We start from the raw sequence: 16,115 nt of genomic DNA, 5'->3' as shown, positions 1-16,115 counted from the left end.
CTTTCAAAAATAGAAAGGTTAACTTAGAAGGCAACCAGAGTAAAATACTAATACAAAACATCATTTCAAAACTGAGATTTCAAACTCTCTGATGCTTAATTTTCAATCAGATTTGTGATAGTAATTGTAGTCTGTGAATACTGGAAATCCCAGAGAAGTGGTGAGTTTTAGCCTTATAATGATTCAGCATATTTGTATGCTCACAGATGTTCCTTCAACAAATGCAAGTGCACCGAATACTTCCACTGAAAATTCAACTGGCAGATTAATAACAAATGGTCCGGTCAATGATAATGTGACACCAGATAGACCTGATCACGCTGAAACTACTGCAACAAATCAACTTCCTTTCACTACGAAAAGTGAATCAGTAAAAGTAAAGCAGGTAAACAGATCAAGTTGTAAACATTCTGTTAATGTGAAAAAATCTTATGTTGTAAATAAGACTATAATAATTGTTAAAACAGTAATATTTCCCTTTTTGTCCCTGTCTAGTGTGCTATTTTTGTAAGAAAGTAGAGTAATAGAGATGTATAGCACAGAAACAGACACTTCCGTCCAACTCGTCCATGCAGACCAGTTATCCCAACCCAATCTAGTCCCACCTGCCAGCACTCGGCCTATATTCTTCCAAACCCTTCCTATTCACGTACCCATCCAGATGCCTTTTAAATGTTGCAATTATACCAGCCTCCACCACTTCTTCTGGCAGCTCGTTCTATACACGTACTACCCTCTGCGTGAAAAAGTTGCCTGTTAGGTCTCCTTTATATTTTTCCCCTGTCACACTAAACCTATGCCATCTAGTTCTGAACTCCCCCACCCCAGAGAAAAAAACTTTATTTATTTATCCTATCCATGCCCCTCATGATTTTATAAACCTCTATAAGGTCACCCCTCAACCTCCAATGCTCCAGGGAAAACAGCCCTAGCCTATTCAACATCTCTGTTTAGTTCAAATCCTCCAACTTTCACAACATCCTTTCAAATCTTTTCTGAACCCTTTCAAGTTTCACAACATCCTTCCAATAGGCAGGAGACTAGAATTGAATGCAATATTCCAAAAGTGGCCTAACCAGTGTCCTGCACAGCCGCAACAAGACCTCCCAATGCCTGAACTCAATACTCTCACCAATAAAGGAAACCATACCAACACCTTCTATCTACTTGCGGCTCTACTTTCAAGGAGCTATGAACCTGCATTCCAATATATAATTAAAGTAAATCTAACAATGGTGTACAAACTTTATTTTCATTTTCCATTTATAGTCTGAAGATTCATTTGCATTAAAAGAATTGCAATGTAATATCAGAATTCAACAGAATAAGAAGTGGGAAGCTTAATGATGGAAATAGTGTTTTGAACAAATCTATATTTCTAAAAGCTTACAAATTTAAAGAGCACCTTTCCAGCTTTGCTAAACCAGGTCTTGGATCAGACATTCTGCTATGAGCTTCAGATTTCAATATGTTTGCTTCAAAAACAGGAAGCATGCTTCCCTCCTTCTGTTTCCTCACCTCCCACACACTAACAATAGATCTATGGAACATTTGCATCCACTGATGTCTTACAAGAAGTAAATTGTTAACATCCTTTCCCAACAGAAAAGCAGTATTTCCTGTGGCATTGATGATTTGCTCTTAAAACACATTTTGAAACAAAATGAATTACCCTCATTGTGAAAGTCCAGGAGCTGGTCACCAATCCATCCAAAAGACTGTAAACATTTCCCCTTTCTGTCCCTGTCTACTGTGTTATTTTAATGAGTGCCCCTAATGTCAACAACTTCAGCTGTAGCACTTTTACATAATTAAGTCAGTATACCTAGTTCCACCAGCACAAATAGCCACCCTGGTAGGTAATGGACTGTTACAGGAGAACATAACAGGCCGGTTCTTCTATGTGTAGAACACGTTCTCTTACATTAACAGAATATTTACTGTGTGTTATCAGTTTCATCATGGTGACTGAGTGGTTGGGTTGTGTGAAAGAGAGATAGGCTTTCAATTTCTGAAGGTGTGAGCTTCAAAGAATTGGTAGGCAGCTGTGCAGGCTGCTTAGAAATGCTTTCTAAACTGCTAAGAGTATCTATACAACATTTAAGTTCATTATTGAATAACATGGGCTCATGTTGAATATGACATTGGCCATCAGAAACAGGACACAAATATGGATTCTAGAATAAGTCTTCACTAAGAATATATCATAAAATGTTGCTGTAGGGGAATTTAAAACCAAATATAATCAGGAGAAAATGGAATATAATTAACACATTTTAAAACTTAAATAATTGCTTTGTAAACATGAAGGAGTTGTGAAGATCATATAGAACTTTGCAGTATAACTAGCTCATCGAGACTGCTAGCATTTTGTTGAAATATGCTGAATTCTTCTTTGTTTTAATTGGTTAAAGGTTTCTTATTACAAGCTTGGCAGAGGATGTGTGCCCCAGTTGGTGTTCTGCCAATTAAAACTGTAGCACAATGTTTAGCGGTCTGATGGTTTTACAGCAGAATCTTTGCACAACAAGCATTGTTGCTTTAGATATAGTCCAAAGCTGATTTTAATGTATTTCAGCACCGAAGGGCAGCATGGTGGCACAGTGGTTAGCGCTGCTGCCTCACAGCACCAGAGACCCGGGTTCAATTCCCGCCTCAGGCAACAGTCTGTGTGGAGTTTGCACATTCTCCCCGTGTCTGCGTGGGTTTCCTCCGGGTGCTCCAGTTTCCTCCCACAGTCCAAAATAAATGAGCAGGTTAGGTGAATTGGCCGTGCTAAATTGCCCTTAGTGTTAGGTGAAGGGGTAAATCTCGGGGAATGAGTCTGGGTGGGTTGCTCTTCGGAGGGTCGGTGTGGACTAGTTGGGACGAAGGGCCTTTTTCCATACTGTAAGTAATCTAATCTAATCTAATCTATGACCAAATAATACTGATTTCCTGAGGGTTCAATCACTAATCATGCATTGTGTTCCACAATCAACTTGAAAATATCAAGATGTAAGCAGAAAGTTCTATAAATATTCAGTAGGTCTGGCAGCATCTATGGAGAGAGAAACAGAGTGAATCTTTCGAGTCCAAAGTTCCAAAGAACTATCATATCTAATTTAACATGTTAACTCAGTCTTTCTTTCTCCACAGATTCATCAGACCTGCTAAGTTTCACCAGCAGCTTGTTTTTATTTGTTTCCACAAAATGCAAATTCTTCCTGCATCATTTTACTTAAGTATTAAGATGCCTAGCATTAAAGAAGCATATTCAATGTGTAAATTTCATTAGAAGTCCTCTTTGTATATGCATATGTATATGTTTATATTCGGAGCACTTTTATCATGATATTTTTCATTATATTATTTCTGTTTGGCCCATCCGCCACTTTCATAGGCCTCACTTCTCTTCAGAAGACTTAACGCATCAATTTACAAATCTCATCATTCCCTAATACCTCTCTCCACTCCTAATCAAATCCTCTTATCCCCTTCCCTATTCTGCCAAGCAGAATCACATCCATCACAAGGCCACAATCCCATTTCCAGCTCTTCCATACCAATGCCCATATCACTCCTAAACCCTAGAATCACCCTCTTGATGCTACTAATCCTAATGCCTACCTGAATCCCCTGAATTACAACAAAAGGTTTATATCTGCAAGTTTGAAACACTGTCCTTTGTATTCTTTCGCTTTCAGAAAAGGTAAAATAAACTTTAGCTAATAGCAATTGGTATTGGTCATTGATTTATAATTTGTGTATAAATGCACACACGACCATGTAACTGCAGCTTGAAAGCATATTTGACATTGTTAGAGAAAACTAAAGAAGTCAAATTATGTGTTATTGCAATCACTACAAATCAGTGGCCCTAATAATGTATCTTGTTCCAGTTTTTGAGTTCACTGTGAACTTCACCAGGGGAAATATGCTTGTTTTACATTCAATATCAAATTTTTATCTGTGAAATTAAATCTGTATTTTGATTTTAACCTTTTGAACATCAAATATTATTATGGGAAGAATTTTATCACCGTCATGTCATTCCCACATTTCCATTCTCTTGCTTTTTCGCCTTTTTTCCATTCCCCATGCACAAACAAAGGAACCTTGAAGTGCAGGTTCATAGTTTCTTGAAAATGGAGTTGCAGGTAGATAAGGCAGTAAGGAAGGCATTTGGTGTGCTTGCCTTTATTGGTCAGTGGTATTGAGTACAGGAGTTGGGAAGTCATGTTGTGGCTGTTCAGGGCATTGGATGGCCACTTTTGGAATACTGCATGCAATTCTGGTCTCCTTGCTATGGGAAAGATGTTGTGAAACTTGAAAGAGTTCAGAAAAGCTTTACATGAACGTTGCCAGAGTTTGAGCTATAGGTAGAGGCTAAATAGCCTGGGGCTATTTTCTCTGGAGCATTGGACGCTGAGGGATGACTTTATAGAGGTTTATTAAATATTGAGGGGCATGGATAGAGTAGATAGTCAAGGTCTTTTTCTCAAGGTGTGGAAGTCCAAAACTAGAGGGCACAGATTTAAAGTGAGAGGGGAACAATTTAAAAGAGACCTAAGAGGCAACTTTTTCACACAGAGGGTGGTGCATTTATGGAATGAGCTGCCAGAGGAAGTGGTGGAGGCTAGGGCAATTACAACATTTAAAAGGCATCTGGATGGGTACATGAGTAGGAAGAGTTGAGAGGGATATGGGACAAATGCTGGCAAATGGGACCAAATTAATTTAGGATATCTGGTCAGCATGAACAAGTTGGACTGAAGGGTCCTGTTTCCATTCTGTACATCTCTATAACTCTAATTGCAATTAAAAATGAAAGTGTGCACATGGTGGGCCATGCATTTTGTTAGTGAAATCTGTCATCAGCTAACAATGCAGCAGGTACAGGTGGGATATAAAATGTTTCTTGATTTGCATCACTGCTAAAATGTTTCTTCCCAACTCTATTGCCATTAATTCTTGAGAATGGACCCCACTCTCTGTCTTCACTTGGATCTCTCATTTACTCTTCCATGCCTCGGTCAAGCTCCACCCATCCACCACTAATTCATACTTGCCAGCCCACGTTTCCAGGCAAACTTCCAGAATGCTCCCTGGTCTTGGACTGGAGAGCTCAACAAGGGAAACTGCTGACCTCAGACCCAATAGCACTAAGCTGATTTGTGCAATTCACCTTTAAGCAAACATGAACCACATGCAAAGAGATTCTCAAGCACCTCTGACTTTATATTGAAGGTAGAACTTCATTAAACAAAATGGCTTATCACAATTAAGTATTCAATGCCTGAAAATGTATTCGAGGCACAAACCTGTGACAGGCCTATATGAGGCCCAATACAGCGCAAATGCCCTGCTGCCTTTATCTCTAATCGCAATTCGCCAACAAATCAAGATTTTACATCCCATCTAGGGCAGCATGGTGGCACAATGGTTAGCACTGCTGCCTCACAGCGCCAGAGACCCGGGTTCAATTCCCGCCTCAGGCGACTGACTGTGTGGAGTTTGCACATTCTCCCCGTGTCTGCGTGGGTTTCCTCCAGGTGCTCCGGTTTCCTCCCACAGTCCAAGGTGTGCAGGTTAGGTGAATTGACCAAGCTAAATTGCCCGTAGTGTTAGGTGCAGGGGTAAATGTAGGGGAATGGGTCTAGGTGGGTGCGCTTTGGTGGGTCGGTGTGGACTTGTTGGGCCGAAGGGCCTGTTTCCACACTGTAAGTAATCTAATCTAAGTCAGCAGTCCATGCTTAATGTAAAGCAATGCTATATTTCCCATTTTTGTATGATCCATAAAATCCCTCTTGTATTCCTCCAGTTCTTGGTCTTTATAACTTTGAATTTCTCAGTGTTCTTCAATCTCATCAGTGTGTTGCAAATAGATGGACATACTTACAAGTTTTCATTTATAATATTCTTCAGTTCAAATGGCAATTATATATTTTAGTGGAATACAGATATTTGAAGAGTAACGTTTGACTGCATTTGACGTGATATATTTAGATGATTTCTGATGAATATATTTTGTGTTCTCAACATTTTTGTATGAATACAGCAAAGAATGTAAGTACAGTTGTCTTTATTCCAAAGTACAAAAGATCACTTTTATTTATTCTTGTTAAGGGAAAGCAATCCGAGTATTAATTCAAATTGAAGGAATATTTAAGTAAGCTGAAGTGCAACTATTGTGAATTGACTGTTGTTCTGCAGCCTCATACAAAGATAATTAATCCTGACCTCGATGTAAAACCTCTTGGCACACATGTCCAAAGTTTGTCATGCTTCAAGTACTGGGTATCTGTAAAGGAAATACTCTAAATGACAAGAGTTTCCACTGTGTAAAAATATTTATGTGGGTTAAAATATTCAGATCATATCCTGTTTGCTGGGCTTCTCATTATTTTCCCTGAAATAATTCATTTTCCATTAGTGGTTTGAGGTAAGGTTTGCTATTATTCCTTGCAGTTTTCCCATAGACATTTCAACATTTTTAGTCCAAAACTGAAATAAATTTCGGATTTGCATTAATTCTCGGTGCCAAAAATTTTCCCTTGGCAGTCGCATTCTCTGCATGATTCCTGACTAACTTTTACCTGGCTATAAAAACTGTAATTACTCAAAACTTTTTCCAGTGACTTATTGACAAAAGAGATATCATAGTTGGTAGTGGATGCAGTGATGACATTACTGAAATAATTTATTCCATATTTTATTCTGAAAAAAGCCTTTGTCCTGAAGGTTTGTTTGCAGCAAATCAGGTTTGGGGAGAAGTGCAATAAAAGCTTCCATTGGTGTGTGTTGGGGATATTCAAAAGTTGATCATCTACCTGTTTTGCCACATTAACAGCATACCTTCTTGGTACTTGGTCATCAAATTCTGGGCTGGGATTTAACCCTTCTGACTGAGAGGCAGGGATGCTACCAACTGGACCACAATACCTCTTCCCATTGTTATGATTTAAACTCAACAAAAAACTTTTTGAATAAGAGACCAAAGTTGAAATACTTTGCCTCAACAAGGAGTTAAGTTGCTCCCTGTACTATGCTGTTGCCATATTCAGCCATTGTATAAAACAATTTACATAGCTGTGCTCTGGGCATTGAGTTTAGACTGTTAGAGCATAATACTAGTAGTACCACAATCATGAGCTCAATCCCCATGCTGGATGATTTTGCTGACTTCCAACAGAAACTTCATTTCTTAAGCTGCTGTGAGGCAGTGGTTATGTCTCTATCTCTGAGCCAGGAGGCCTGTTTCAAGTCATGCCTGCTCCAGTGGTGTGTCATAACATCTCTGAACAGATTCATTAAAAATGTTTTTTTTAAATATAAATTTACTGCAATTCATTCTATGTTACCATCCAAGGCCAATTTCATAGAAAATTGCTTTAGTTTATCTTGTAGTTTTTAAAATTGGTTTCTCCTTTTTTTTTGCAGGAACACTTCTTAACATTAAGTTTCCCAACCCACTCCCCAACCACATTATACAGTTTTAAAAGATCCAGTGACAGATTTTTTCACCTGTTTCTCATATCCAGGAGATGTTTCATTCGAAGTGTTTGGTTCTCTTGAGACCTGTCAGACTTTGTGTAGCTTCTCCTGAATGGATAGCAAATAATAGATGACTATCGAAAATTCTTCACTGTTCTGTCCCTTATCTTGTACTCTAAAAAGGTTATGCCCTGATGGGTAGCATAGAGCTAAAATTAAATATGTTCATCCTGTCTTTGTAGAGTGGATTTAAACTGAACAGACAAAAGAAACTGATTAAAATTCCTTGAATGCCCAATAATCTTAAAATAATCAATGCAGCAAAAAGCAAAATTCTTCAATTGCTGACTAAACAAAGTGATATTTGCAGGTCTTTAATGCTGGACTTTTTATTGCTTTATCTTTCTAACTTTTCCTTAGAATTTGTACTTAAGAATCTGTACCTAGGTATGTTTGTACCTAAGATTGAGCCAAATGTGGCAACTTGTAAACGTTTCACTGTAGTCATGTGAATACATGTGACAATGAAGCTAATTCTAATCCTAATTCTAAAGCAGCGGTTGTGAGTAGTACTTTAAATAAACCTTCTATTAATGTAAATTTGCAAAGGAAACCATTTTTTATTCTTGTCTAACTGCTGGGACTATATGGATCTAATCTCTCCCTTGTGTGTTCATTGAAAATACTTGGCAAGAATGTGCATTTACCACAGACATTTTCATAAGCACCTCAGGGTTTTTCTGAAGTATTTATGACTGTTGCTTTTCCTAATCCTGTTCCTGAGGAGCCACTCATTTATGTTGTTAGTCTTCTGCCATTAGACATGCAATATTTGTTGTATTAGGTATCAGCCTTGGCTCAATCCTAACACTTTCACCACCAAGTCAAAAAATTGTAGTTTCAAACCCCATTCTGTCAAAGTTGAGCATATAATCCAGGTTGACACATCAGTGCTGTACCAAGGAAGTAATGCACTGTCAGATATGTTCAGTTTGAAATGAAATGTGACATTGACATCCTGTTTACTCTCTTAGAATGGCATAAAAATAACTTGTAACTGTTGAAAGAAAAGCAAGGTTTCCTAGAGTAATATTTAATATTTATCTATCAGCAAACAATAGCTTTCTGATTATGGATCTCACTGCAGCTTGTCAAAACATGTTGTTCACAAATTATCTTCAGTGTTTTCCTATGTTTATATGTTGACTACAGTTCAAAAGTACTGCCACTATTTGAATGTAGGGGAACATGGCACGAGAGTCATTGAGTCATAGAGATGTACAGCATGGAAACAGACCCTTCGGTCCAACCCGTCCATGTCGACCAGATATCCCAACCCAATCTAGTCCCACCTGCCAGCACCTGGCCCATATCCCTCCAAACCCTTCCTATTCAGATACCCATCCAGATGCCTTTTAAACATTGCAATTGTACCAGCCTCCACCACTTCCTTTGGCAGCTCATTCCATACACATACCACCCTCTGTGTGAAAAAGTTGTCCCTTAGTTCTCTTTTATATCTTTCCCATCTCACCGAAAACCTATGCCATCTAATTCTGGATTCCCCCGCCCAAGGAAAAAGACTTTGTCTATTTATCCTATCCATGCCCCTCATAATTTTATAAACCTCTATAAGGTCACCTTTCAGCCTCCGACGCTCCAGGGAAAACAACCCCAGCCTGTTCAGCCTCTCCTTACAACTCAAATCCTCCAACCCTGGCACATCGTTGTAAATCTTTTCTGAACCCTTTCAAGTTTCACATCTTTCTGATAGGAAGGAGACCAGAATTGCGCGCAATAGTCCAACAGTGGCCTAACTAATTTCCTGTACAGCCGCAACATGACCTCCCAACTCCTGTACTCAATACTCTGACTAATAAAGGAAAGCATACCAAATGCCTTCTTCACTATCCTATCTACCTGCGACTCTACTTTCAAGGAGCCATGAACCTGCACTCCAAGGTCTCTTTGTTCAGCAACACTCCCTAAAACTGTGAAAGGTTTTTTTTTTCTTGTAGTGGATGTGAGCGTTGTTGCCCATCCCTAACTGGCATGAGCAGATGGTGCTGAACTAGCTTTTGAACCACCGAAGTCTGTGGGGTAATCTATTGGTTATTTAAGTTTGTTCAAATTCAACAGTTAGAGTCTGAAACATAGATTTTGTTGTGTCAAATGTAGTTTTGAATTTAACAGACCACTTCACTTTGGGTAAAATTAAGTGTCTAAAAACAACCAAAAATGCTTTCTCAGTATGCTTTTTCCATCTATTCCATCATCAGCATTCTGTCTGCATCTTTTAAGGTATTGAATAATCCATCCTTACCTCACCTGTAGAGTTGATTATTTCAAAGCATTTCTTGCCAACATCCTGCATTCTACTCTGACTTGAACTGACCAAATATTCTGCTGCCCACGTCCTTCCTTTCACAAGTCCCATTCACCCATCATTGCGCTTGCTAAACCACAGTGAAATGTTGCCTAAGCTGGAGCCAATTTTAAATTCCTTTACTTTGTTTTCAAACACATCCATGGCCTCAACTCTTCCTTTCTCTGTAATTTCCTCTAGCCCCACAAATACCTTCAAGATACCTTTCTTCACTTAATTCTCCCATCTTGAAAAGCTCCAGTTTGTATTGCTGCACTACTGGCGGCCATGTTTTGAGCTGTCTTGGCTCAAAGCTCTGGAATTTCCTCCCAAAATATCTCAACCTTACTTATAAGTTGCTCCTTAAAACCTGTCATTTAGAGCAATGCATAGGCTTCTGCTTTAATGTGGCTTGGAGTCCAACTTTGTTGCATATAGCTGTCGAGAAGCACCTTGCTAAAGGCACTACTTAAATATATAATGTTGCTGTTGTAGCAATGTATCCACCCATTTCCACTTGCTCCACTGACGAATTGAAACTTTACTGCCCAACCGTGTGTCTCGATGGCAGGACAAAACCTGAGGCTTCTGAGGACTACACAGGTGGCTTCTCGTGATTAGAGGTTGAACATTCCAAAGGCATCATCAAAGCCATGATAGTGATTGCTGTTGTCATGACACCACTCCTGAAAGGAAATTCCCCACACCCTCACCCACCCTTCCCCTTCAGAGGGTATGGACACTGTGGATTTTCCATTCCAGCTGGCAAGCATATCGCCCCATGGGTGAATCATTGCAATGTCCAGTGAAATCATTAAGTAGACATCAAAAGGACAGTTACTTAGATTATATGAATCTTATCTCTGGTCGGCATGTGGCTGAGATGCTACCGTTCCTGCCTTTGGAAATATTCTTTGACAACAGGATCATACCAGGTTACCATCCGTATTCCCAATGTCATTTTACCAACTGCCTCACCTCCCAGCCTGTCTCCAGAAGGCTGGTCAAATTCAGCCCTTTGGTCTTTCTTTAATAACAGTTATAAATTTGACAGTGCTTGGATACATTTATGGCATTAAATATCCAAGGCACTTACTGCAACATAGATGTATAAAGTCTCTTAATGCCACCATTAGTACTTAGTAATTGAAAATTTTTGATAGCTCATTGCTACTCTTTGTAGAAAATTCATGCAAGTTGTATCACACACAAATGATATTTCTTTCTTTCCAGCCTGTTAAGGAACATTCGAAAACTGGCTCCCCGAAGGTGTTGATCTCATTACTTGTCTGTGGATTGCTTCTTGCTGCAATAATTCTAACTGCATACTATCGGATGAACAAACAGACTTGGAGCCCACAGAGCAAGAGACTGGTAATTGTCTAAACTACAGACCTTTACTGACATTCTGTAAAAATAAAATTGGAATCATTATAAGAGAACATATCTATTGATGTCAGGGTGTCTTGCTTTTGATAAGAGTATATATGTGCACAGAAAAGTGTGTGTGGCATGTGTGGGCAGACAATTTGTGAAAAGTTCATAATTTCCTAACTTGTCAGTGTACCCAGGGGAGATTCATGTGCTGAGTGTCAGCCTCACTCAAAGCTTTGTTTTATATTATGGTTTTTTAGGGCTTGTGTTAGTTGCATGTAAACCTATCAATACGAACAGAGCTGTTAAACAAAATCAATTGTTAAGCGCCAGCTAGCTGCAAACTTGTTAAAATGTGAGACGAGAAATTGGTACAGAAGCAAATTTTCCCTTTAAAAAACGATCGACCAGATATCTACTAATTATGGCATCAGGCACTCCCTTCAATGAATCAACAAATTTAGCTCGAAACAATTTGAGACTTGAATTATTTATTGCACATTATGTGAGCCACAAAATGGAGATTTTATAGACAGGCAGAGAAGGAAATATTTGTTTTATTTGTGTCTTACTAATTGCAGATGCAATTTTAGTCTACAAAAGTAAATCATAGATTGCTTTGCTTGGTAAATATAAAGTATGATTGGAAGGTACACGTTTTGGAAAATAAAGGTGTTTCTGAGGCAGCAGATGTGACTCCAGGTTGGTGTGTTGCCTGCCTGAGGCCAGAGTCAAGACATTTCTGAACAGCTGCAGGGCATTCTGTTGGAGGAAGGTTAAGTCAGAGGTCATGGTTCACATTGATGCCAATGATATGGGTAAAAAGAGACTTGAGGCTCTGTATTACAATCACATGCTTATGAGTATAAGAATAGGCAGATAGAGTGTATGAATGTGTGGTTGAAGAGGGGAGCATAGGAGGGAAGGCTTTAGTTTCCTGGATGACCCAGTCTGTATTTGGGAAAGGTGAGACTTGTACACGTCTGATGTTACAGCTGAACATTTTGTGGGGAGGGTTTGCTATTGCTGTTGGTGTGGGTTTAAACTAGTTTGCCAGGGGAATGGGAAATGGAGTGGCAGTACAAAAGCAGGTGATACTAAGACAGGTACAGAAAAAAAACCAAGCCAATCTGGGAAGCAGAGCCAATACAGTAAGAGAATACAAGGGAGTGTGGCAAATTTCAGATGCATTCATTTTAATGCAAGGAGTCCAGTGAGTATGGCAAACAGGTTGAGGACGTTGAATAACTCATGGCATTACGCAATCATTGCTTCACAGAAATATGGTTGAGGAAGCATCAGGACTGGAAGTTCATGTTCCAGGGTATAGATTCTTCAGGCAAGACAGGGTTAGGGTGTAAAAGAGGAAATGATGTTGCAATATTGATCAAGGAGTCAATTACTGCAATAAGAAGGATGACATCTTAGAAGGTTCTTCAAGAGTGAGGTTGTAAGGGTACACCATAAAATAAAAAAAATCACATTTCTTTAAGTGTATTATAGACCCCCAAACTGTTATGGAGAGATAGCAGGATTGGTATACAGGAAATTTTCAGAGAAATGTCTTCATCTACACACCTAGTCACCTCTACGAAAAATTCAATCAAGTTGGTCAACCTTTTTCGCCAAAATCATGCTGATTGTCCTTGATAAATCTCCACCTCTCCAAATGCAGATTTATTCTGTCAGAATTGCTTCCAATAGTTTCCTGGATACTGAGGAAGGAGGAAGTAAACAGGCAGGTATTACCCTTCTGCAGTTGCCAGGGAAGGTGGCATGGGACTGTGGGGGTGAATGGAAGTGAAGGAAAAGTGGGCCAAGGTGTCACAGAGGGAACGGTCCTTGCAGAAGGTTGGCAAGGGAGGGGAGGGGAATAGGTGTCTAAGGGCCCAAACAAACCTTCCAGATGAAGCAGCACTTTACCTGCACTTCACTCAATCTAGTCTAACTGCATTCACTGCTCACAATGTGGCCTCCTCTACATTCGAGAAACAAAACAAAGACTGGCTGACCATTTCACAAACACCTATGTTCAGTCCACAATAAAGACTCTGAGCTGCCACTTCAACACACTACCTTGTTCCTTGCCCAACATCTTTGTCTCAGGCTTGCTGTAGTGCTCCAGCAAAGCTCAGCGCAAGCAGGAAGAAAACACCTCATCTTCTGCTTGGCAACTCTACAGGCTTCTACACTCAATGTCAAGTTCAACACTTTTAGGGCTTGAGGCACCTTCTCTCATGTCCCTACCCTAACCCCCACACACCAGGCCTTGTTATCACATGGTCTGCTATTACACACAGCCCATTGTTAGCCACTAATTGTCCCTATTAGGAGCTGTTCATTATCTTACACGAGGCAAAAGTTTTATCTCTCCACCCTGGAGGCTTCCTGCCTCTATTCCTGATGAAGGGCTTTTGCCCGAAATGTTGATTTTCCTGCTCCTCGGATGCTGCCTGATCTGCTGTGCTTTTCCAGCATCACTCTGATCTAAACCCATTATCTTACACTGATAATGATCTACTCCTTTGTCTGTCAAACTGTTTTCTTCTCTTTTTGGGCTCGATCTCCAACTATCATTTACTCCTCCCCCCTCCCCCATCCTATCTTCAGAATAAAAAAGCATCCTTTTTCCTAGCTACCATCAGTTCTGAGAAAGGGCTACCAAATCTGAAACATTAACTCCGATTTCTCTCCACAGATGCTGCCTTGTCTAGCAATTCCTATTTATGTCCTAAGCAGGGCACTGCATTGGTCACTATCATTCCTGGATGTCCGAAAGTCAAATGAGACTGCTAAATCCATTGATTCACTTTGCTAAACAACATCGTTACTAAGAACGCCATTGCTGATAGTGTTACAGCACTATTTGAAACTAATGTGGGTTAGTAACCTAGGAGAAAGTGAAGACTGCAGATGCATCGCAGGAGAATCAACGTTTCAGGCATAAGCGCTTCATCAGGAATGTCAAAATGTCACTTGTCCAGCTCATGGGATGCTGCCTGACTTGCTGTGCTTTTCCAGCATTACACTCTCGACTAGATTAGCCAAACCAAAATCATCATCTTTTGTTAAGTAACTTTTTTTTCTGACCAAACTCCATTAAGACTCCTCGATTGTTATTAACTGTTAGTCTGAAATCCATTAGGAAACCAAACGAAAAAGTGGGTGAAAGAAAACCAGAAACTGATGGAAAAGCTCAGTAGGTCTGGCGCCATCTGTGGAGAGAAATCAAAGCTACCTTTCGGGTGCAGGGACCCTTCCTCAGAACTGATTTTGTTTCTGATTTCCAGCGTCCGCAGTTCTTTCGGTTTTTATTAAGAATGTGAGAGACTCGGATTAGTCTTTAAACTATGAGAAAGTGAGGACTGCAGATGCTGGAGATCAGAGGGGAAAAATGTGTTGCTGGAAAAGCGCAGCAGGTCAGGCAGTATCCAGGGAGCAGGAGAATCGACGTTTCGGGCATAAGCCCTTCTGCCCGAAACGTCGATTCTCCTGCTCCTCAGATGCTGCCTGACCTGCTGCGCTTTTCCAGCAACACATTTTTCAGCCTTAGTCTTTAAACTGTCAAACTAATGAAGTAGAGAGAATCTTTGGTTAGTTTGCCCTATTCACATCCTGTCTCTATTCTAGCAATCCCAGTGTAGATAGGATTTCTTTCAACATTAAATTGTGCGCACCAGTCTTGTTGCTACACTACTTCAAGACTAAGGGTCGGTCGCCTGAACAGGGAGTGAGAGCCCTCTGGCGGCTTCCACTGAATTTGTAGATCACAGTCAACAACAACCAATTAACGTTCGCTGTAAGGGTTCATTAACTGGAATGTACAGTTTTGACATTGATGCCGGTAAATTTGTGTAAAGTAAATTGGGGACCAAAAGTCTACTTTTAGAAAAATGCCAGATATTTATTTTTAAGAGGTCATTAGCCATTAAGGTCTAAAATGAAGTTGCATGATTGGTTAGAGAGCGAAAGGCAACATTTCCTCCAACATTCTTGTCTTGGCAAAAGGCAAGAGTCCTTCAAAGTATAGCAGTCCAAGCAAACACATTAAATTCCCTTTATAAGGTTACAGGTCACTAAAGTCCAATTGGCTCAGTGTCAGCAATTTTGAGCCAGGGTGAATGTACATCCTGGGCTTGGCAGCTTTGCGCGCTGGCAAAAAATTCAGCTTCTCCTTTCTCTTTTAAGGATGAGGAGCCCGATGCACAGGATCATGATAGCACAATGTTTTCTGTTGCTCCAGAGGACCAATCAGATGCGCATGAGAAGCCAAAACTGAATGGAGAGGCACAGGAGAACGGGGAGAGCCAGAAAGCTGCGGCAGGAGAGCCAACAGGAAATGGTCACCAGAGAAAAAAAACAGACGAAGCAGACACAGAACTCTAATGCACGATGGAAAGAAATGAAGGTGTCACTGTCCGATTCTCTAAATTATGACCCCATGCCAGGTACTATACATTTGGCTTACAGAACTGAAGATAAGTCTTCTAATTATAAAATTAAATTAACAGTTGAACTCACAAAAAAATGCCAAGACTGTCCTTGTATTCTGTGACCTGGTTTACAATTTGCTGTCCGTAAAAGTGACGTGCGAATTGACTTTTCAGTGATAGTTGGTGAATCTTGCAGTTTAAGATCAACTTGAGCCAAAGATAACATGCAATTAATGGTTGCTGGTGGGTAATAAAAGGCAGGATATAATTAATTAAGGTAATGTGCAGGATGAATTTCTACATTGAGCACTGATTCAATACAGTCACTAGATGTAAGTTCGTGAAATATTCTGTTTCCCCATCACCTAGACACCTGAAATTTATGAACATACAGCATTTCCAGTTGGAATAATGGCTTGTCAAATCACATTAGGTGCATTCAGATACAAACATAAGTTAATCAGATA

The 16,115-nt window shown here is 39.9% G+C and overlaps 1 protein-coding gene across 2 annotated transcripts in view; it reads left to right on the top strand.

Annotated features, from left to right (window-relative positions):
• LOC122563184 overlaps window positions 1-15,866 on the top strand; it is a 39,486-nt gene extending 23,620 nt beyond the window's left edge. Inside the window, exons 3-5 of one of the 2 annotated variants that reach the window (XM_043716707.1) lie at window positions 207-385; window positions 11,075-11,215; window positions 15,404-15,866. In XM_043716707.1, the coding sequence (XP_043572642.1) occupies window positions 207-385; window positions 11,075-11,215; window positions 15,404-15,601 (518 nt within the window). In that variant the 3' untranslated portion in view covers window positions 15,602-15,866. The remainder of the gene's footprint in view (window positions 1-206; window positions 386-11,074; window positions 11,216-15,403) is intronic. The other variant, XM_043716708.1, reaches the window with a different exon arrangement.
• Window positions 15,867-16,115: the final 249 nt, after the last annotated feature.

This window comes from Chiloscyllium plagiosum, chromosome 26 (assembly GCF_004010195.1).
Source record: "Chiloscyllium plagiosum isolate BGI_BamShark_2017 chromosome 26, ASM401019v2, whole genome shotgun sequence".
NCBI lineage: Eukaryota > Metazoa > Chordata > Chondrichthyes > Orectolobiformes > Hemiscylliidae > Chiloscyllium > Chiloscyllium plagiosum.
Note: the sequence above shows the minus strand (reverse complement) of the source record. Positions and strands in the feature narration are given on the sequence as shown.